Below are 24,493 nucleotides of genomic sequence, written 5' to 3'. Positions count from 1 at the left end.
TCAAAGGGGACATATTATGCAAAATGCACTTTACCATGGATTTCTAACAGTAATATGTGTCCCCGGCCTGTCTACAAACCCCCCAAACATGAGAAAAGTCCATCCTCTCCATCTTTTGCTTGCTCCACCTTGCAGAAAATGTGTGCTCACACAGGCCAATTGGAGATTTACCCTTCTCCCCTAACTTCAAACTTGGGAGCTGTTAGTTTTACCATTTGATGTAGCTTTACTGTATGTACACGAGAGCCTGTTGCATGTGTTGTTAGCATGGCAGCTAATGTGACTAACGTTTTGCCTCGTCCACACAGCCGGGTATAGCCGGGTACACATTCTATGCAATTGTTCTGCTTGGTATCGCTGTGTCACGTTGATTAAAGCCAACCTGCTAACTTTATCACACTTGAAAGGCGTTTTAGCTGTCTGTAAAGTCAAGCCGGTAAAATTCAGACTAAACAGGCTTTTCAGTGATTAGCATAGGTGTCGGGGGTTGTTTGTGTGCTGTGAAAGTTAGTATTGAGAGTCATGCCTTATGATGGCCGTTTTAACGTTTATATCGTGTTTACAGATACAGTGCCTGTAGGGAATATCTAGATAAGCACAGAGTTACAAGGAATATGTGAAAGGAGATAGTCTATAATACACATTTTTGCATTTTGCACATATAGTGAGCTACTTGCAGTATTTACAAGCTATTGACAACCCAATTTACACATAATTGAGTGCATTTGTTGTTATCATTTTTGCACTCCTTGCAGCTATTGCCATAACTATACATTTGAGGAGATGTTGGTGTAACCTCTGTTTCCTCTGTTCAGGCCAGCACATCAAGTGCATCTACACAGCTTCCTGCAACAAGGGATGGTGCATGCCAGACTGACCCACTGGAGACGCGTACTGTAGGCACATAGTTATCCTTGAGGACTCTTCAGCCTTATGTCAGAAGTACAGGTCTGTAGCCATCTGAAGTGCATCTACTTTTGATAAACCTAACAGTCATTTATCATTCTAGGAATGCAGTGCAGGTAAATGAAGCTGTGGTTACTTAGAACTTGTGAGAGTGTGTAGGCTAAGGTTTCTGTCAATATTAACATCTTTGATTTTCTCTTTACTGTACCTCCAGACTCTACCTGGCTGCCATGTACTACAATGAAAATGCTAACCGACCACGAGCCCAAACAAAAGAAAGTGAACCTCTCTTCAAGGTCCTTTTTCCAAAGGCCATAAAGGGAGAATGCAGAGCTACACCAGTTAAGACTGAGCTGACATTCTAGAAGTGTTATATTATTTTATTTTTCAACCAAAAAATGTTTTGTACACATTGTATTAAGTGTTGCACGTACAATGTTATGACAGTTCCACCAACAAAAAAATACAGTAAAGAAAATGTCAGTAGGTAGTTAGAAACAGATTTTCAGTCATTGTTTTGTAAAAAATGAACAAAAAATAAAAAATGTAAACAAAATATTTTGTGTTTTATCAAACAGGGTATGTGTCTTTGTTGACCCGGGACCATACACAGAAGCTGCTTTGGCCATCCCCATCCCAGAGGACCTCACTGCACAGTTCGAGCGCCCTGAGATTTAGGAGGTCATATCCAGCTATGTGTCCCGGTTCGATCATGGGGCAGTCTAAAACCCATGTACTGGCCTGTGGCGTCAGGAAGATCTGCATGGATGCATAGGACCACGCACGCTGGAATGACGCCCCAGATGCAGCGACCTAGGAAGCCCCATCGCCAGCTCGTATATCTATGTTGTGTCTTCATATGGATCGAGTGAATCCTACAGCTTTTTTATTATCACTGATTATTAGTGTCTCATTCAATGTAAATAAATGCTTGATCGTTTCTAAAGAAATGACATCCCTCTGGGGCGTCGTGTGGCGTAGTGGTCTAAGCAGGCGCCCCATGTGTAGAGGCTACAGTCCTCGCTGCAGTTGGCCCCGGTTCGAGTCGGCCTTTGCTGCATGTCATTCCCCCTCTCTCTGCCTCCCCATTTCTTGTCTCTCTACTATCCTGTCCAATAAAAGCACAAAAGCCCCAAAAAAGAAAAAAAAACTTCAAACTTAAAAAAAAAAGAAAGAAAAAAGAAATGACTCCTCTGAATTCATATATTATATTCACACTATCTGCTGATAGAAAAACTTTACAAATCAAAGAGCAGCTAAACTAATTTATTTGAGGGTGTGTTACTCCATTTGTGGTGTGTTATTACCATTGTAAAATTATGTGTACTGAAGTAAAACAAAACTGCCTAACTTCTTCTAGAATACATCCTGCGGATGCACTGGGATGCATCTTCAGTGATGTAACCTGGGTTCATTGGGTGTTTCGGGTCTGTTCGAACATCATACACCCTCGCCCAGGTGACCCGACCAGGGGTGATCAGCCCCCGGCCTGCATCCCAGCAGCAATTAACCACTTGGCTTCCCTCTTCAGCCAGAGCCACCTAGTAGCTCTCTCTGCGGCATCAACGGTTGATTTGATTGCCCTCTTCTTAGTCTGACCCATGATCCCAAGCTTGGTGAGGAGTCTGCATAATGACCGGCCTGCAAATCCTCGACATCTCACCTCGATAGGCTTACAGTGGGTTGTCTATCCATAGCTCCTGCACTGCTCTGTCAACTCCTGGTACTTTGCACGTTTACACTCTTGGGCTTCATCCATGCGCTCCTCCCAGGGTACAGTTAGCTCTACCATGATCACCTTCTTGGTGGAGTTGGAGAAGATGACCATGTCTGGACGCAGTGTGGTTGGGGCGATATGCTCTGGAAAGCGCAGCCGCTTAACCAGATCCACTCTCAGCTCCCAGTCGGCTGCTTAGGCTAGGAGGTCAGTCGCTGACCTAGGCTGTGGAAGTTGTCTCTCTCCTGCCTTGATGAAGTTGATGGTCTTTGGGCGGCGTTGTCGGTTGGTGGTTATGGCAGAAGCTACCACCTCTGCTAGTGCTTTGAGCACTTGATCATGACGCCAGCTATAGCGGCCATCTGCAAGTGCTCTCGGGCAACTGCTGAGGATATGTTCGAGGGATCCTCTTCCGGGGCACAATGCACAGGCTGGAGTCTCAATATTTCCCCAGACGTGGAGATTCGCTGGGCTTGGTAGGCCGTCGTATACAGCTTGAATCAGGAAACGAACTATGTAGTAGTCTGCTCGTAGGACTTTATCCCAGGTCACCCTTCGCTGCTTTGCAGATTCCCACTTTGTCCATGCTCCTTGCTGCCTCAGACCCACCATCCTGCTTGCTCTCTCTTCCTCCACGCCTGCTCGAATTGCCTCCTGGAGAAGGTGGCACCTCTCTTTGCCTGTGACGTTGTGGATCTGATGTTGAGGGAAGTAACCCAGACCCGCACGGCCTCTGGACACATTTCCCACAAGCTCCCTCTGCCTCAGCCGAGACTCTGCAACCTCGAGTGCCTCGCCTACTTTCCACTTCCTGCCTGTCCTGACATCAATTCCTGCTGCTGACACTTTGGTGTCCTTCGAGTTCCTGTATTGGAGTTCTTCCCTGATCTGCAACACCATGAACTCCTCTTTTAGGCGTCTAAATGGGAGTTGCAAGATGTTGCTCCTTCCATACAGTGCAGCGCTGCTGAGGCTCCGAGGAAGACCAAGCCACCTGCGGTGGCTACTTATCCTCCTCTCCATCAACTCTACTGTTGTTATTGGGACCTCATATATCAGCAGTGGCCACAGAATCCTAGGTAGGATGGCATGTTGGTAGATCCAGGTTTGGAATCTCCCAGGCAGACCTGATTTATCTGCCTTTGTGAGCCACTCTTCAAGGTCTTTGATGGTCTTCTTGATGGAATTGGAGTCCTTAAGGCTGGAGTCGAACACCTTACCAAGGCTCTTCACTGGCTGCTCGGTGATGGTTGGGATGGTGACGCCTGCAAGTGTGAAGCGGAACTTGTCCACAACACGCCCGTTTCTCAGCACCAAGGATCTAGACTTGCTGGGCTTGAAGCTCATCCTGGCTCATTTGATGATCTTTTCTAGGCCTTGAAGGATCCATCTGGTTCCTGGCACTTAGGATGTTGTGATGGTGAGATCATCCATAAAAGCCCTGATTGGTGGTTGTCTTGAGCCAGACTTCGTCTTTGGGCCTCTGCATTCCACCTCTGTGGACTTGGCAACCATATTCATGGCTAGAGCGAAAAGGGTAACAGAGATAGTGCATCCTGTTATGATTCCCTTTTCTAGCCGGTGCCAGCTGGATGACTCAGACCCTGAAGAGAATCTCAGCCTGAAGTCGTGGTAGTAGTCCAGGATGAGGTTGCAGATGTTACTGGGCACATGGTGTTTCTGCAGCGTAACCTCAACTAAACCATGCGGTATGGACCCATAGGCATTGGTCAGGTCCAACCAAAGGAAGCCAGATCTCCTCTGGCCTCTCAGGCTTCACGGATGAGCTGGGTGACGACACCTGTATGTTCCAAGCAGCCGGGTACTCCAGGGATGTCGCCTTTCTGTACTGATATGTCCATGTAATTGTTCTGGAGGACGAACTCTGTCAGCCGCCGAGACAAGATGCTAAAGAACACATTGCCCTCTACGCTGAGCAGTGAGATGGTACGGAACTGCTCAATGTTCTTTCAGTTCTCCTCCTTAGGAATCCATACTCCCTCCGCACACCTCCACTGATTGGCGACTCTCCCTCTTCGCCAGATCACTTTCAAGCACTTCCAGAGGCACTGGAGGAGTCCTGGGCTGCTAACCCTCCCTGACCCGCACCCTCTTCCCGAGCTGCCAACTGTCTCTCCAGTTGTCACTGATCTATTCTCGGTTGTCAGCCCAGTCTTTCCTGGGTGCCACTGGCAAGGCCAGACGTGTAGCTTCTAGAATACACAAGAAGTCATGTGAATTTCAAAGTTACAAGCAGTAACTCAGTGCAGAAAGAGAAAGCAATCATACATAACCACTCACTACCATCAGGACAGGGATTTCCAGATGACACAGAGATTGTACATAACCAATCGCTATCGTCAGGACCCAAAACTTTAAACTTTTCATCTTTCTGAACAGGTTATACAGTTTTCATTTTGTGTGGGTCATCATTTCTGAGTAAACACCGCTAGTTCACTGATTACTTTTAAGTTTACTTTTTTAAATGACAGTCACGTACACTGACGTCATGACGTCGTGGCCCCAACACCTAAAAAAATCTATCCAAGATGGCTACCCTCGCAAGCGAGAGGTGATCTCACACGGAGTAACTTGTAAGTAAACTGAAAAGTGTGTCAAAACTCATTTGCTTGTTGTAATGTTGTAACGCTTTACAGATACACTGCAAAAACGGCCCCTCTCAAAATAAGCCAAATAATCCTGAATCTAGCCAAATTGTCTTGTATTGAACAAAAAAATCTGCCAATGGGGTAAAAAAAATTACTTGGTTAGAATTCTTGAAACTAGTAAAAAAGTATTCAAAACGTGCCTTAAAACGAGACAGAAATGCTAAAATTGAAGCAATCCGTGCTTACTTCAAGCCATGAAATCACACTTATTTGAGACAGAATTCCTTTAAATGAGTATTGTCGTCCCTGCTTGAACAGATTATAAGAATTCATAGCTTAAAAATAAGATAATAACTAGCAAATAAAATCTTAAAATAAGATTTTTATTATTTATTTTTAGCTAGCTGCAAGAATTGGTGCTTTGATGCAAGATTAAAGACTAGCAAAAAAATCTTAAAATAAGAGACAATTCCTTGAAATCACAGAGTGATTTTATTTCTGCATTCAGAAAAAAACAGTACAAGAACATCTGGCGATTCTGACTGCCACTAGCAAGCACACTACTGAAAATGTACTATAACGAAGGAAATGCATAAAGATAAGAGGATGCATTATTCATTTCACGTAGTTCTTATAAAACATAAAATATGAGATATGAGAAATAAGAGAATAACATGCAGGATTTACCCACTTTGATCATATAGGTTTTTCAGAAATTCTTCAACAATAACAAATTTTAACTTTTACATTAGTGAAAACAGGAAAAGGCTAACACTATTTTGGCTGCCGCCAAAACACTACAAGATCACTACGTTACACAGGTTCCTATAGATCCATGACGCAGAACAAGCTTACTCGATGAAAGCCTTCCACTCGGCAATGGCTTTCTTGTACGATGCTGTCAAATCTTGCTCATGTATTGCATCCTCAAGCAGCTCAGTCTGCACAACCGACAGTAGAGTTGCAATACATTTTGGGTAGGTGAGGTGCAACACATAGTAGTACCCCAAGAGATACAACAGGCTCTCATGGACTTTCTTGGTCTTGAAGGTGGTGACTGGTCTGTTTTTCTCACGGCAATCATACAGTTGCCATCAGACAGGAGCACAACTGGGGATGATAGGAGCCGGTGGCGCAGGTACGCATCAGGGTCTTCTGATGCCTGGATGACAAAGAGGATCAAAAAAGATGTTTAGATTAGATTGGGAAAGCACAAGGTACACACACCTTGTCCTATAATGAAATAGTCAAAGGTCAAGCAGCTGCCAGCTGCTCTTCAGAGATGAGTTAAATACAGAAATCGAATTTCACTGTATGTTAGCCTATACTCTTTCCTCTTTATCGCTATAAATATCACAGTGCCATATTAACCAACTTTTATCGCTGTACGATTGAAAGTATTCTGACTGGCAGCATTACAGCATGGTATAGTAACAGTACTGCCCATGACTGAAAAGCTCTGCAAAGGGTTGTCTGATCAGCACAGCGCATCACCAGGACTCAGTTACCAAGTATTCACATGATCTATAGTCAGCGCTGCCAAAGGAAAGCCAAAAGGATATTGAGTAACCCCAGTTATCCCAGCCATGACCTTTTCACCCTACTGCCATCTGGCAGAAGATTCAAGAGTATCCGGGCCCGCACCAGCAGATTCAGAGACAGTTTCTGAACTGTCAGTCATCTTAACATTCTTCTGTAATTCTCCTCTATTTATATTTATTTATTCCTTCAAGTTGAGAAGACACACATGAGCTCAAGAATTGAGAAAATGCCTATTTATGAGTATATGACAATAAACCTTGAAACTTGAAACTTAAATCCAAACAAACATACGACACCACCAGACAGGAAGGTTGAGCAGCCAATAGCAATTTCAATACATGCTTTACTTCATGTATCTCTATGTTTGTGACAATATATATGTTGTATCCTTGTAATGTACCACCTGATGATTTTATTACGTCTTACCGTAAGAACATGGAAGAATGCCTCACTGCTTGTACCCAATTTCTTGGGTGGTATGGTGCTGGATGGGAAGAGCTGTGGCAGGGCTCTGAATACAGCTGTTGCATGTTCCACTGTTTTGACAGACACACAAGGCAGTATAAATAACCGCTCATCATGAGACCTTAAAAGAATTCAAATGATTCATAAAGCTTAAATGTCCGTCATGTCGCCATGCTAGATGTTCTTTAAATATAAACATACACAGATCTAAGTAGTGACCTCACCTCCATCCGAAGTTTTTGGAGGTTTTATAGCCTTCTTCAAGACACCATAAAACTGGACCTTGGAGTAGAAATTTTCCATTTCTGTCTTTCATCTCCGAGATGTACAGGGGATTCGTTGGCTGAATGATTCTCTGCAACTCATCTAGGACCTGAAAGATAAATAGAAACATAGAGGAAATTCACTGAAACATTATTGCTAGTAGTCCAACACTGATGACTGATGCCTCTCTCTTTGTACTAGTAAACAAGTCAGAACTGGTTGCAAGGGGTAAACATTACAATACTTGCATGATCTAACTCCCTGAAACATGGGTAGGCCTCCAGAATTGTGGCTGCTCTGTCTTGCTCTTTTAACTTATCGGATGTGATGAAACGCCTTTTGGATTCAAACTCCAGGTTTAGGAGGTGAGTAACTGAAGCCTTGTTTGGCTTCTTGGATCTGTAGATGTCCTGGAGCGTCTTATAATGTCGCGCCTGGGTTTTCTGTCTAATACATCACCAGCTGCAGCTGAAGGAATATAAAGGAATGTAAAAAGATGGTGGGGTTAGAGGTGTAATGTATAACATTATGTTTCCAAATTATGTTAACAATAGGAAGGAACTTGAAGTAACATTGTAGTGCATTTTACCTATTTGATTTTTACTACTATAGTGCATTTTGATAAAAGCAACAGTGCAGATTTATCAGACAAGCTGTCTACTTCATTGCTCACCAACATTTGGCTTTGTCAGCATTTTAATAACCTTTTAACAAGGCAAACATTTGATTGACTATCAACTGACCATCAAACTGCATTTATCTGTGTGAACCATGAACGACCATTCAGCCTATGCTGATCAAAGCAACCGTCCACAGTCAAACAATAAGTCTACTTCATTACTTATCATTTGGCTATTTAAACAGCATTTTAGTAACCATCTAACAAGGGAAACTATCATCTAACTGACCATCAGCAGTCTGTACTAGCATCCCAATAATCAATGTGGACCATGAACAACATTTTCTAGTGTACTTTGATCAAAGTGCCAGTCCAGATTCAAAGAAGCTGTCTACTTCAATACTTATCAACATTTGGCTGGCTGGCTGTCAGCATTTTAGAAAACATTTAACAAGGCAAACAATACATTAACTGACCATCAGCAGTCTGTTGCAGCCAAATAATCAGTGGGAACCACAAACGACCATTTCTGCAGTAGGCTATATTTTGATAAAAAAAAAAAAAACAGTGTAAAGACATCCAACTGGCTGCCCACTTCATTACTAATAAAGCTTTGGCCACCTTTCAGTGTTTTAGTAACTGTTTAACAAGACAAAAGAATTAACTGACTACCAACAGTCTGTAACATCCTAGTGTGACCAACAAATAACCATTTCTGCAGAGTTTTGACCTAAGTAAAAGATTACTCAATCATTTATTAACCTGGTCAACTACTCATCAAATTCATCAACCATTCAAAGCAGGTTATTTTACATGCATGTCATCATGTCTCATGACTCGGAATGATGGACTGTAGTTCACCACAATGCGAGGACTTGGTCATATGTCTGAGGATTAGTGCTTATTTCTGTGTGAGAAAATGAGACCCCGATTTATATGCTAACTGTTAACCCACTACCCCACTGCCTATAGGCCGCGGGCAAGAGGGCCAGAGGGGTCCACAGAGCAACCCCTCCACCTCCGACTGCAGACACCTCTGGCCTGTGGCCTACTAGAAAAAAAAAAAGAAAAACATAACAGCTGTTAAGTGTATCAAATGAAATACATACATGCTTCATCCCTGCTATCTGGATTAACTGGAGTGCTGGCCCATACATACATTGTCTGGGTTTTCTCAAAACTGTGCAATGAATGTTGAAACAATTTTCAAGGACAACACAATATCTTCCAGGACATTTTACTTTTTCTCTCATTTACCATGCCATAATACAGTATATTTCCTGCAGATTTGTAAATGTATTTGTCCTGCTGAATGGAAGGAAAGGTTTTTCATACAGTATAAAGTGGCTGTGGACAAAAGATACTGTATAATTACGCATATTAGTCTTTTACAATTGCTTAAGCACGACTTTGAAAAGGGGGCTAATTTTCTCAAAACACTTAACATAAATCACAAACCCACACACCCAAAGTGCAAAAAATGTCATATGTCCTGCAAAATGGAAAACTGCATGCAAAACTTATTAAAAGCAGCTTTTGCACCAAATGGCACACACGTCATTCATATTCCCACATTATTATATTATATCTTTGGTGGGCTTGTCATCATAATTCTTCATGCAGAGAATTCTACTGAGAAGATTTGTTCAAGTCTACAGAAATATGTGCAGAAACGCAACTAATGTTGAAACAAAACCATTTATTTTTCTCCACAACAAATTGAATAAGTCAATCAATCAATCAAATGCAGAGTACATCCTACATTACAGTAGGAACAAAAATTTCAAATATAGTGAACCATAGAGGAAAATATATATATATTTATATATATTAAAAAAAAAAAGGAAAAAAAGTATTTAGGCTGCATCTCACCACCTTGTAGGGTCCGGCCACAGCACCTCATCAACATCACAGGAAATATCTTACCTGGCCAGACAGCGAGGAAATAAGTACCTGGATTGTTGTACCCAGCCCTGGATAGCACCCACATCAATATCATCACTTGCTTCCTTCATTGCCTGCAGAGGAGCCATGCACTCATAGGGCTGACAGTCAAACACCTTCTTTTCCGCCATGCTGAAAATAACTCTTCAATGGAGAGTAGTGTGGAAGGCCAGGGAGTGTACCAGGGCTGCAAGATGAAAGCTGACATTGTCCTATATTATCACATATCTGTGCTGGTCTGCATCATCCATATCGTCCAACAGTATCACAATGAGGTGTCTTTTTATAGTGCTTACATCCTAATTGATGAGTCTACAATTGACCAATTGGTCCATCGGCAGGCATTTTGAATGGCAGTGTTTTGACTTTCAATGTCCTTAACAGTTCTGATTCTCATTGCTACAGACACATTTCATTGTGTGCGACTTAAGTATTGAGATGCCATTCCCAGCCCTAAACATAAATAGGCTAAATTTACACCAGAGAACACGTAAATATTCACACCTGAAGTGATAGATCCACACAATGAGAAAGGAGATGACAGTGGTAAACAGGAAAGAGATAACCAATTGAGGCCAGCAACAATTCAGTAACAGTGACTATGAACATGTACCAAGTTGAAGATCAGCTGGAATATAAGGCTGCAATATGCAAGTATAAACAAAGACTCATGCAATAGTATTTTATGATGTGACATCACACTGATGTTACTCAGATCACTTTCGGCAACGTAAGGAGATGTGCTGCAGTCTCCTGGCTTTTCCTCTGGCATCAATGGGCTGCATGTCAGAGACCTTTGACCTGACAAGCTGATAGGAGCTGGCACAGTAGCTGGGTCTCTTGCAGTAATGAATCAGAGGGAAGTCATGCTGAAGGTCTGCAGAGAAAGCAAATTCATAGAACCAAATTCTAGTCATTTAAGCTGAATGTCTTTGTGTGTAGATTTCTAAAAATCTACAAAATCTCAAGTCAGCATTATACCCCCATTACACCTAATTTATCTTCATTCAAAGCTATGTCATTTCTAAAAAAAAATTGTAAATGCAACAAAGTAGCATTACAAATAGATTACATTTTAATAGTTAACCCCACATCAGATCTCTCCAGATTTTTCATTTTACCTGTTTCATTTAAATTATGGTTTGAATTACTTTATTTCTCACTGTTGAAGGTGTATATCATTCAGAGAAAAAACAACTTTACCATGTGAAAGCCTTGGACAGTGGCAAGAAAAAGTAAGTGAATCCAATTTACAATGAACAAGCACAATTTATGTTAACTAATCATACACAAATCACTGTATTGTTCTTGCCCATATTGAAAATGTTATTCAAACATTCACAGTGCAGGCTGGAAAAAGTATGTGAACCCAGTTGCATTAACTGGAGTCAGGATTTATCAAACCTGTAGTCAAGTCAATAAAATTATTGGAGATGTGGGTTAGGATACTGTACACTGACTAAACAACTTAAACATTTTGATTTTCCTATTCACAACATCTGCTGATGTTAGCCATGTCTCATAAAAAGAAATCTCAGAAGACAATAGAAGTGGGAATTGCATGAAGCTGAGAGGGTTGCAAAGTCTAAAAATAGAGACCGCTCCCTAGAAATGGCATCCCGCTAAGGTGACACCAAAAGCACAATGCAGAATGCTCAGTAACATAACAAAGAACCTCAGAGTAAGATCTTAAAAGCTTAAACAAATCATAGAAGCTGATAGCACTGCTGTTTCTGTTGTTTTTCTGTTCTTTTAACATTTCTCTTCATGTACATGGTGCATGGTTGCATGGTTGCATGGGTCATGGTGTGGCCACTGCTTTCCAAAAAACAGTCCACAACACTACTGGGAAATGTTAATGACTACAAATGATTCAAACAGGATGCTGTATTCGAAATGTTGAGCAAAATGTATTATCAGCAAAATGTACTTGTAAATATGAAATCTTAAATGCATAGTAACTAGTTACTATATTTGTTATATTTGCCACTGAAATGTAGGGGAGTAGAAATGTCCACAACATAATATGGAAATACTGAAGTAATGTACAACTAAAATTGTATTTGTATTGTATTAAAATTGTACTTAAGTACAGTATTTGATGAATGACACTGTGTAATTGTTCCCACATCAGGTTTTCAAATTAAAAAGTTGACAGAGTGCATACCATTTTGACAGTGTTGCTGCTGCTTGTCTGTGTGGCTGTCAGGTTTCTTCTTGTCTGTACCATTTGGATCTGATCCCAGAGGAGAGCCTGCAGCTCCTCCTGGATTATCTTGATTGTCTCCTTCCTCCTTTTTAGGCTGTCGCTCCTCCTGCTGCACTCTGTTTTCCACTTCTTCCTGTCCCTCTTCATCTGTTTTCATCACGTCCTGTCCTGCTTGGTCATCAGTTCTCCTAGACCTTTTCCCCTCTTCTGTCTCCTTCTGTTCCTGGCCACCTTCCACTGCCTCATTCTTCACCTTTTGCTCCAGATCTACCAACACACACACACACGCACACACACACACACACACGCGCGCGCACACACACACACACACACACACACACACACACACAAAGATGATGCCGTGCAGGTACCTTGATGCAGCTGATTTGCATCCACAATCAACTCAGCTATGAATACTGGAATTACATTTCACCACTCTGCCAAATTGTAGCCTGTATATGACAGTCAGTGTAATTCTAGCTCTGTTATATTGTGGAACTTGTTTGGATTCCTGTTTCCACCTGAATACTCCATTCTGGATGTTCCATGTTGTCCTGGACCCCTGGATTCTTTTTCCCAGCAGTGCTCCATTCAGCCATCTCACCTGATTAGCTCTCTCTACCAGATTAAACCTTATAATAAATTACCCTTTAAACCAGTGCTGTGCCTCAGAGTCTTCATTTTGGTAGAGAGAAAACTTGTGACTTAACACTTGAATCCAACTTTGTGGTATCATTAAATATTTATTTGTCATAGGAAAAAGTTAGCATCTCAGATATTTTTTGGAGAACCACAATCAGTGATATCAGAATTTGGTGGTTTCTGGCACCATCTTGTGATTTTGACTAGTATAACTATATATAAAACTTTAACGCTGTGTTATTTTCATTTTAAAGGTTGATTAGGTTTTGCAGCTTCAGATGATTTTTATTTGTGGGAGAGGGGCCAAAAATGGCTCTTTTAATAGTAAAGGTTGCAGACCCCTGCCTTAGAACATAGTTAATTTAGACAATATCTGAATTCCATACATATGAAGCAGCTAACTGCAAGCTTCCATTTGTAATTGGAATCAGCTCTCTACCTCCATCATTTTTTGATATATGAGACTTGAAATTACTTCCAAATTCTCCTCTAAGACAAACATCATAGGTGAATTTGGAAGCATTAATAACTCCTCACAAGAAGTACCCAGAATGATTGGACCATGTTTGTTTAAAAGCTCTCGAAGAGTATTATGTAACTAGAAAATTCCAGGGAAATTTTGAGTGCCACGGGGGCTACTGCCGGGATGAGTACATGATTTATTTCCAGTGTTCAAAAGTCACCCTGATCATATTCTGGTTTTGAGAAATGTCTTGATATAAAAGACTCTGATATAAAACAATGTCACATCCTTCCATCATGTATTATGTGGGAAATATCTCATATTCTGTGTTGTTTTTTTTAATAAAACAAGAGGCAACATGTCTTCAAACTGGCATTTAAAGGGTTAAAATCCTGAAAACTAATAAACATTTGATAGGTTTGAGCAGAACTGAAGTGGTTTAAGAGATTTATGCAAAAAAAATATTGATATATGATGATTTTATAGCATTTTCTTTGTGTGTCCTTTTTTGGACGCGAGGAACCCCAGAGGGTACAAAATGTGTTACCGGTGTATAATAGACCTGTAACAGTAACTGACATTAGATTTTAAAAATATGTCAAAAAAGACACTTTCTTGCAGAAATCCATACCTTCAGCTGTAACACAGCCAAAATGATAAGCAAATCAAAAAAGAAAAGTGAAGAAAATGTCCAAAAAAGGACAGAGGGACCCCTGAGGGTTAATAAATCCCATGAACCGCTATTTAAATTACCACTATTATATTTCTTTCTGTGCTAAATTTAATATTACTGGGGAGGAGAGCAACGCGACTAAGTGACAGCGAGAGAGGGCTAGTAGCTTCTCCTCTCCTCTGTCTCAGCGGAGACCGTCACAACTTCATTCACTCTTTTAACAAAACAAAAAAAAAAGCAACGAAGGAAGCAGTAAATGGACTTACATATTTAAGACCTAACTAAATGTAATTTAAGACCTAACATGCGGCTAATGTAAAGCTAGCGGAGCTTGGAGAGTTGGTTATCTGGTTGCTAGGCGCACGCACGCACACAGGTCAGGAGCTGCCGTTGCCATGGCAATGTGAAAATCTGCCCAGAATTTGTCTTCTACGTGGCTTCAAACAACTGCAAATTATGAGAAAACCGTTACTTCTTTTCATAAACCGAAAAGACCGTGCCAGACACTGAAGCCACAAGTTCCTACAGTCTCTATTTTATTCTGATATTCCTTAAAATGAGTGACTAAGCTCAGTGCGAAGACAGAGAGAGATTCTTTTGAAAAAAAAAAACGATTACATTAGGTGTCAATGAGAGTGAGACAGGTATTGCTGCCGGACTTGGCACCCCCGTTTAAATTTTGTGCAGACCCTGCCTGTCAAAGTTACATTTTATGAATCCCAACAACTATGTCTACATTTTCAGAAAGAATTATTTGTCTCCTTTTTACGGTTTGGCCGCGAGCTCGAGTTAAAAATAAAAATAAAGGTTATTTTTTACTGCTTCACGCACTCTAGCCAACTGACGCTTTCACTCTAACTTTGAAGAAAAAGTGATTTCCACTCCTCCTTTGAGTGCTCACAGTTTGAAAAGTTTACATGTTATGTAAAAACAGTTCCTGTCTTTTTGAGAGAGCAGAAGTTTTCCTCCGTTTTATAGTTTGAATCACATTTCTACGTGCAGGTATGAGAGAGCTGGGTGACTTAGAAAAAAGGTGCAATTTTGTCGAAAAAAGGTGGGTTTCTAAAGAAAATTCCAATGCATTTCTAATGCATTATTTATTCCCAGTTTTTTGGGAATAACTTTGGGAAAAATTGGAATTTTAACACCAAAAGTCATAGCACCCCTTGCGGGATCAAGACGCACGTTTTGATGTATATATTACCGGGGTTTTCTCAAAGCTGCGGGACGAGTTACGCGCCGAAATTTGGCGGAAGAATAATAAACCCGAAACAGAATATTAATAGATGCCTCGGGGCTCTGCCCCGAGGCACTCCTCTCAGCTATTCTAGCTGTAGAGGAGTGCCTCGGAGCTGAGCACCCGTGGCACTAATAATTAAAAGGTTAATTCAGACAACAAAATTCATGTATTCATACAGAGTAATATATCGGAGTACAAGCAAGCTTCAATTTGTACTTGAAATCAGCTCTGTTGCTCCCTCTGTCTTTGGAGATACTATGAAGGCTCATATTTCAAATTCTCATCTATGACCCGCAGCATAGACAGGAATTTGGAGGTATGTAAAGTGATGGGACCATGGTTGTCTGAAACCTCTCTAAGAGATCTATGTTTTAATTGAAAGGTCTACCCACAGGACTAAAGGACAGTCAAAGCATTGAGAGGTCTTGATGGCCTTGGTGAAGTTAAATCCTACTTGGAGCTAAAAAAAAACAAAAAAACATTGAGCTACAGATCTGATTCTAATATAAGTTATAAACCTATTTGAGTTCATGTATTGGTAGGCTGGAATATAGTTCAGTGTCATATGTGAGATGCATTTATTTGGAAGCTTCTATTTGTACTTAGAATGAACTCTCTAACTCCCTCTGTCTTAAAAATATGAGGCTTCAAACTACTTCCAAATGCTTATCTATGACCCACAGCATAGATGAGAATTTGGAAATATATTGTGTCTCCATAACTCCTCATGAGAAGTATTGATGAGAGTAGTGATGGTTGTCAGAATACTCTTGGACAGCACTGCCTGACAATCAACATGTGATGACTCTGCATCCATTGGTTCCATTGTTATCAAAGTTTGAATATCCAAAAGTAACTACTGAGTAGAGGATAATTTAGAAGTACGTAGGTTGAACTTTGAAAGTACTCACAAGAAATTCCAAGAATGATTGGAACATGTTTGTTTAAAAGCTCTCAAAGAGTCCTATGTAATAATAATAATAAAAGTAATAAAAGGTTAATTCAAAGCACAAAGTTCATGTATTCATACAGAGTAATATATCTGCACACCACATGTGTAATGTGGCTATCTGTAAGTTTCAATTTGTACTTGGAATCCGCTCTTTAGCTTCCTCTCTCTTCAGAAATTTGAAAGTACATAGATTGAAACTTGGAAACAGTTTGAGCATGGATATCTGCTCACAGGAAAGATAGAAATATATAATCATGAGTCCGAAAACATCAACCCTTATGATCAAAATGCAATCGCTACATCCTTTGATTTCTGCATTATCAAACCAGAATGAAGCTCCACCTTCTATGGCTGTATTGTGATGTTCCATCTGACTTATCCAAACATCGGAAGTGCATTTTCAGCTCACTGCATGTGTGTAAGAAGCATGTATGCACCTTGTGCGCCTCTGATTCTCTTGAAAATGCTCCTTAAAATAACAGTAAAATACTGCGCCACTGACTTCAGACCAGAGCGCAAGTTTGGCTTGGCGCCGGTTGTAAGACAGGGAACTGTATCTTTACTGCACATACTGTAGATGGTTGATGCGTAGCTGCACTGTAGACAGGAATAAATGTAAATCGTACTTCCTCCGTTTTCTGCTCACCCATCCCAGACTCTCTCTCCTCTCTCCTCACTCAATCAATCCATTTTGCCCCACACATAGCTGAGTTTAGCTAACCAGATGTTTCTAGTTATTTTTTTCTAGTTTATTTTTTCTCACACTGTGCCTCCCCTGAAGATCTCTAGTACCTACCAGGGAGGCATGCCTCAAACTTAGAAAACCGCTGCCCTAGAGTAAGCATTGCATAGATGACAATTTGGAAGTACATAGTTTGAAATTTGGAAGGAAGTTGTGTCCCTGTAACACCTCAACTACTTCAAGTAGGAGAACACTCAGCTCATTGTTGCATTAGTCGTTACTTATCAGTCGTTACTTATGAGAGCATGAATGTTCTGGTTTAAGGCTCAGACCTGCATCCATAAAACTGGGCTTTTGTTTTATGTGTCTTTTTTACTGGATTGCTCAAGGTAATTGCGGAAGTGTTCCATAATGGAGTTGTTCATATCATAGTCAAAAGTAATACAGGCCAACTCTGTGTGTGGGTGGTCAGCAGACAGGACTTTTTTTTTCTCACTCTCTTCTTCTCCCAGTTTTTTGTCATCCCATCAATGTGTGTCAAACCCAAGCTCACATTTACTCCTTTATAGCTTGTGCAATAGTAAGCTACTACTGATAGCTATATTAACTGTACGTGCGCTGCACATACATTTCTGAGCTGGAACACAAATGAGCTTAACCGACGGTCCAAATGCAGCAAAGTTCTCCATTTCCTTAGGAGGCATAAAATTTATCTGCCTTATCTTCAGGAATCTCATTTAACTGATGCAGAGCATTGTAAATTGGTAAAACAATGGCAATGCCAAATATTCTATTCCTCATTCACCTGCCTTGCAAAGGGTGTGGTTATTTTGATAAGGAAAGGGATTCCCTTTCAAGCAGAACAAGTTGAGAAGGATTCAGGGGGCAGATATATCTCTATCATGGGGCACATTGGTGACCAACGGATCACTATGCTTAATGTCTATGGACCAAATCAAGATGACCCTAAATTATATATGAATCTCTTTCTCATAGTCGCATGTACACCCTCTGAGCTCATGATCAGCGGCGACTTCAACCTGATACTAGACCCTACTATGGACAGATACTCCTCAACCCCTAAACCTTTAACCTCAGCTGCTAAAGCTCTCATAAAAGAACTGTCTGATCTAAACCTACTCGACATGTGGCGGGAGAGACATAAATCTCAACGTGACTATAGCTTCTACTCGCATGTGCACAACAGCTACTCTAGGATAGACACCTTCTATATCCACGCAACAAAAATTCGCCTGGTCTCTTCCTGTGAATATTTGGCCAAAACACACTCCGACCATGCTCTTCTTCTCAAATTGCTATGGACAATTCTCGCATACACCCTTGGTGATGGAGGTTTCACAGCCATTTGGTCAATGATGACAACTTTATCAAATTAATCAATGAACAGCTCGATCAATTCCTAACAGTGAATAAAAACTCTGCTTCCCCATCCACTGTCTGGGAGGCCTTAAAAGACTATATAAGAGGTGCAATTATCAGTTACTCCTCATGGAAAAAGAAACAATACCAATCCAAATTGATTACTTTGGAGACATTCACAACCAATTTTAGATCAGTTAATTGTAAAAAAAAAAAAAAAAAAAGGAATACAACACCATAACTTTGTGGGAGGCTGAGAATGCAATGGTCAGGCTGAAACAGCGTTATGACAAACAGGGAGAACGAAGCAGGGAAATTTTTAGTGTGGCAGATAAGAACAGAGGACACCACAGTGTGTATTCCCGGCATTAAGTAGCTTGATGGTGGTAACCTGGCCCACAACCCAATGCTTATAAATGAAATATTCGTAGATTTCTTTACTCCTCTCAGAGTGATCAGACGTGAGAGATGCATGAACTCTTAGACAGTTTAGATATCCCTAAACTGTTAGAAGTGGGGAGAGAGGATTTGGAGGGTGAGATAACCAAACAAGAAGTACTACACACTATAACGCGTTTACCATCGGGGAAGGCGCTAGGACCTGACGGATTTTCAATAGATTTCTCTAAAATGTTTGCTAATTAACTAATAGAACCACTTACAGACATGCTCAACCATTCCATCACTAGTAAACAGCTATCTGAAACCTTCTGAGCAGGCTCTTATTATAGTATTACTAAAACCAGCGAAGGACCCTAAACTATCCAAATCGTAACGGCCAATGTCACTTTTATCATCTGAATATAAAATATTAACTAAAATTGTAGCCACTCAGCTTGAGTAAGTAATTCCTTCACTTATCAATGCAGACCAGACTGGATTCATACAGAATCACTCTTTATTGGAATATGTAAGGAGATTCCTCAATATAATGCACTGCGCCAAATCCATGGTAGATCTAGTCATAGCCATCTCATTAGATGCAGAGAAGGCGCTCAATTGCATAGAGTGGCATTATCTCTTTGCAGTGTAACACCGAATGAATCTCGGCCCGAATATACTAAGAATGATTCAAATATTGTATCTTAGCCCTACTGCTCGAATATAGACAAACACTGACTTCTCACCTTTCCCCCTGTCGCGTGGGACCCAGCAAGGTTGCCCTCCCCTTTTTGCACTGGAAATTGAGCCCTTAGGCATTTCAATAAGGTCCCATGCTTCTATCTCTGGGGTCAAAGTGGGGGATACCAACCATGTAATTTCTCTGTATGCTGATCACGTAATTCTATTTCTTACCAATCTAGAGTCATCCATGCCTGCTCTCACAGACCTCTTATTAAAGTTACATGTGATTTCCGGTTATAATGTTAATGTACAGAAAAGCGTGGCTATGCCCCTCAACTCTTTAGAAGAAAGGACCCCAAGGACTAATTTCCCTTTACAGTGGAATACTCAATTCATAACATATCTGGGTTTGAAGATTCCTAACCAAATAGAGAAATTTTCTCACTAAATTATGACTAACTGCTTAAAAATGTGGAGAAGGATTTGGATAGATGGATGTGGTTGCCAGTCTTTGGATAAGTGAACTGCATTAAGATGAACATTCTACCAAAATGTCTTTATTTGTTTCAATCACTCCCTATATCCATACATGAAAACTTCTTTAAGAAACTGCAAAGAATGATATCTGCTTTCATCTGGAGGAGGAAAGTTCCCAGGATCAAAATCAAAATGCTTTACAATACCCCCCAAAGAGATTACTAGGTTTGGAATTCCTGGTTCACCTAAACTAGCCTTATTAGGCGAGATAACTGATATCCCTTTCACCAAAAGAAGCGAGGTGCGGTTTATAAAACTGGCCATGATTGCTGGTAACAAATGCCTTGCATTGTCATTGAAAAGTGAATACCATCTGCCTATTTCCATGTGGAAATTTCCTCATACATGGCATCAGAAAAAAATATGTTTAACTTCAAAAGAAAGCCACATCTCTATGATAAATGTTGGGCTGACTTTGGTAGCTACATGGGTAAAATCTCACAATTTGCTGTGGGCTGATAACGATACTGACTTGACACACATGGGCATTAGTATATGTATGTATATGTTGAATTTTTGTACCAACATATGAGATTTATGCCAACCTCAGTTTAAATTTTATATATATATATATATATAATTTCCTTTTTTATTATATATACATGTATATATAAATAAACTGTTCAAAAAGAAAAGGATCCGTTGATCAACAGGGTAATTTTCATCAGCATTCATTCAGGTCCTTTGCATTGACCATTTATGGTTGAAAGTGGGCGTATGGAGCGCAGGATATGAGGCTGATCCATGTGCGCACATTTCTAAGGTGGTTGGGATTTATAAAATGAACATGGCCTGCAGGTGGGCATGTGTAGTTTTATATATCCAATTACTTACATTTTCAGGTTCTGAATGAACATACCTTTGCCTGCCCAAAGTCTTGGAAAAGTTTGCAGAATGTCTATTCAAAGCTAACACGCTGAGAGCTAGTGTGCAGATCTGTATTTCAAAACGTGGTGCAAAGATTGGAAATAGCCTTGTGTAGACTGACATATTTGAGTGAAAGTGAATAGAGGATCAGTGCAGCTACCTTTGGCTGCTTGGGCCTTCCATAGCTCCCTGTTGTGATGAATCTCTTGGTTCCATATGATCTTGAATTTTGTGAAGTCCGCTGTGGTCAGAGAGCAGCTGCCCGCTGAGCCTGTACTCTTCACACTGGAATGCTTTCCATCACTGCCACTAATACTGTTCACACTGTGGACATGTAGACATGCATGTTAACAACACTTAGACACTTACTCTTTAAGTCATAAACATGCACATGTATACCAGCTGTTAAAAAGGTGGAACAGTGTCTGTTGTCACTAAAAGTAAATTACACACTTGATCATTTTATTGAGCATTATTATAAAAAAATGTGACCATGTTGATACACCACACTATGGTCCAACAGAACTGTTAATTAAATGACATGCACCAACTGCAGAAGAGATTTTAGTTGACCAAATAAACAAAGGAAGTAGGTCAAAAGGCTGACACAACCTGCCGTAAAAGTCTGTGGTTCCTTCAGCTCTAAATTGTTTTTTACCAAAAGAGCCAGATATTTTTTGCTAAGTTAAAAAGAGAGTGAATATTGGACTTACAGTCATCAGGTGGGCACCACTCAAAATTCACAAATGAATAATAGTGACTATTGCATTTACTTAATATTGTTTTTGTTGTTCTGGGTGGCCAAAAACATCATTAAGCAACTGTAATCATTTTAGTATGCTTAATGTATTAATTTCATAACGTTAAAGTTTGTATTTGTTTTGTACACACTCATTCAATTATATTTTACCAACAAACACTGAGATGTCAGTCTGTCCAAAGTATTAAATTTCTTGATGCATTATGAAGAGACTGGATTACATTGCATGGGTATTGGCACTGGACTGTAGTAGACAGAAAAGTACTGTACTGGTTTGTCAACTTTTTATTTTACTTAAAACGTATTCAAATAAAAATCAAGCATTGTTTTCATTTTAAACCTCTACTGAGCTGATTCTCATACCTATTATGTTTTATGTTAACCCTGTGGCCTAGAAATTATGTTTCTATATAACCAAACTGCAATGGCAAATACATTTTGTGGGAAATCTAAATGTGACATTTTGTATAAACATAATGAGAATATGTTGTTAATTTATATATTTGGTAAGTGACAAATACATTGATACTGAGGATATCAGTAAAATGTTGAGAGATAACATTTCCACCTAAAAATCTGATAGCATAATACCCACTCAGTGACTACAGAATTATTAACCTTTTTCATGGTTAGGCACTCACAGCACTTGGTTAGGACTAGGAAAAAATAGCGGTGTGGTTTAATATATAATTAGTTCACTGCAGTGAATTCAGACAACGTGTTACAACTCTCGGTAAACTTAACCAAAACTAAAACCACTTTTTAGCAATTCCACTGCCATAAATAAATGTAGTGCTTCATTCATTCCAAAACTATGTTGCCCAAAATCCAGCCAGCTATAATGTTGAATTTGTTATAAGTACAAATGTAATTTCTAGGAGACAAGGTATATGTAGGAGTGATTTTCTTGTTTTATTTTCTTCCCACGTTGATAAATAAGTGACTTGTCATATACTGGTGTTCCTGAAATCTTCCCTTTTTCTTGTCTGCTGAGTTCTAAGAACCGCCCTGGTGGTATTTGTGAGGTCCTTCCCCAGTCCTTAAATCTGCTCATGTTGTCACACCCCAAATCTGAAGATTCAATTTTTCTGTAGGAGCTTTGTAGAAACGCTGTTATATCTGTAACCAAACAGAATCAAGTACTAAATAGTCATGATAGGTTACCAGAGAAAAGACTGGATGGCACTATATTCATCAATCATAAAGTAATGATTAGGTATCTGTGAATCAGAGTAATGACCAATTTCTTCATACACTGAATTTGACATAATGGATTCCATATTAAAGGACCAATTTCAGTAGGTTTACATCAATATAGGAAAATCTCTGTGAGAGATACAGCCATTTTAACACACAGTGCCCAAAAATAAGGAGTTCAAACGTAATTGGACAGATACACATGAAGGCAAACAAGCTCATCTTTTATAATAATTTGTGGAAAATCCTTTGCAGTTAATATCTGTATGTGGTTTGTTTGCTTTGTTTTGTCCCCTATGATGTTCTCCAGGCCCTCACTGCAGCCATCTGTGCTTCCGTCAGACCAGCCCCATTTACACTGGTCAAAAAAACCCACTAAGGCCCACTAACATTGAGCTTTTGTCAGCAATGGAAAAAGGTACATCATCATTCACTCCTGGGTCAAATGACTCTGTAGTAGTCACGGTTATTTATCGGCTCCAGGTCCAATTTGCAGTGATATAAACACAACACTTGGGTGAACATGTGTGCTCAGACAAACACCTGTCACCTACCTAGCACGGTTCTGTTAAACCACAAACACCATGGCTACACTGCACTGGGGCCTGCAAGAAAGAGTGCAGCCCTCAAACAAGTTTAAAAAAGACACAATTACCAATTGAGGCATCTCACACAGAGGCACACTTACAGGAGCACCAACCAAGGGATGAAACATGACTTATCCATTTTACCAGTCTGCACCACAGCTAGCAGCTCAATTTTTCTCCTCTGCATCTGTGAGTGCTCTGTAAGTGCATGTGATAACATTACTTCCTGCAGTTGTGAGTGTTTCCTCTCTGAACAGAAAGGCAAACTTAGTTGGCACTGTAAAAGGAGTTTACCTGAGTGAACCAGCCTTTACTGAAGTAAGATTGTTATAGAATGGAACCTGGAGGGAATAAAATAAAAATAAAAAATGGTCTGAAGGGCCCTGGGAGCAATGGTGTTGGAGTAGCAGCCGTAGCGAGGCCCAGGTTGAGGATAGATAAGAGCCCTAGGTTGAGGATAGATAGGGGACTTTGAGGATAGATAGGAGACTTCGAGGATAGATAGGAGACTTCGAGGATAGATATGAGACCTCGGTTGTGGATAGATAGGGGGCTTCTGGACACCTGGCACCACTACTATACCGTGCAATGCTTGGTTTGTTCCCATGGCATTGATAGGTTCACTTAAGAAAATAGGTGGAGAACCCATCTAAGAAGGAACTATGATGCACAGGCACTCTATCTTCAGCTCAGATCCGGATCTGATCTCGCTTTTGTTCTTGTGAAAGAATAAATTCTATTGCTTTGGACTCTGACCATCTCCAGTGACTTTATTTTCTAATCTTTTTTGACTTGACTCTGGCCTGGACCTGGACTTTTTTCTCCAACACCAGCTAGCCCTGACCGGTCCCGTGTTGTAATACCTCTTTGTGCAACTAGATAGTGTCTAGTCTGCCCTCAGTCCCATGAAGAAGAACAGTATCCCCCAGAGTTTGAAGTTATGCAATAGCTCCCGACTAACATCACAGAAATGCAGAGATGGCTGAAGCTCCTGGAAAACGATCTTTATCTCCATCCCAAAGGGCCACTCCAAACAAGAAACCATGTTCAACGGTAAGTATCATTAGTGCAACTATGACAAAAATGACTATAAATATATAAATATATAATATTGTAATACTGTCATATTAAATGTATTATATTAATGTTGTTCCTGTTCCTGCTGGCTGTTGT

General features: G+C 40.3%; 1 protein-coding gene and 1 pseudogene across 2 annotated transcripts in view; both read right to left on the bottom strand.

Moving 5' to 3' along the window:
• Window positions 1–2,383: 2,383 nt before the first annotated feature.
• LOC130161650 (uncharacterized) lies at window positions 2,384–10,197 on the bottom strand (annotated as a pseudogene).
• LOC130161306 (dual specificity calcium/calmodulin-dependent 3',5'-cyclic nucleotide phosphodiesterase 1A-like) overlaps window positions 5,702–24,493 on the bottom strand; it is a 187,337-nt gene continuing 168,545 nt past the window's right edge. Inside the window, exons 15-20 of one of the 2 annotated variants that reach the window (XM_056364522.1) lie at window positions 20,937–21,100; window positions 12,234–12,542; window positions 8,599–10,943; window positions 7,464–7,971; window positions 7,201–7,310; window positions 5,702–6,394 (exon numbers count right to left, since the gene is read on the bottom strand). In XM_056364522.1, coding sequence (XP_056220497.1) covers window positions 10,783–10,943; window positions 12,234–12,542; window positions 20,937–21,100 — 634 coding nt within the window. In that variant the 3' untranslated portion in view covers window positions 5,702–6,394; window positions 7,201–7,310; window positions 7,464–7,971; window positions 8,599–10,782. Of the gene's footprint in view, window positions 6,395–7,200; window positions 7,311–7,463; window positions 10,944–12,233; window positions 12,543–20,936; window positions 21,101–24,493 lie in introns of both variants that reach the window. The other variant, XM_056364521.1, reaches the window with a different exon arrangement.

Source organism: Seriola aureovittata, chromosome 20 (genome assembly GCF_021018895.1).
Source record: "Seriola aureovittata isolate HTS-2021-v1 ecotype China chromosome 20, ASM2101889v1, whole genome shotgun sequence".
In the NCBI taxonomy this organism is placed as follows: domain Eukaryota; kingdom Metazoa; phylum Chordata; class Actinopteri; order Carangiformes; family Carangidae; genus Seriola; species Seriola aureovittata.
Note: the sequence above shows the minus strand (reverse complement) of the source record. Positions and strands in the feature narration are given on the sequence as shown.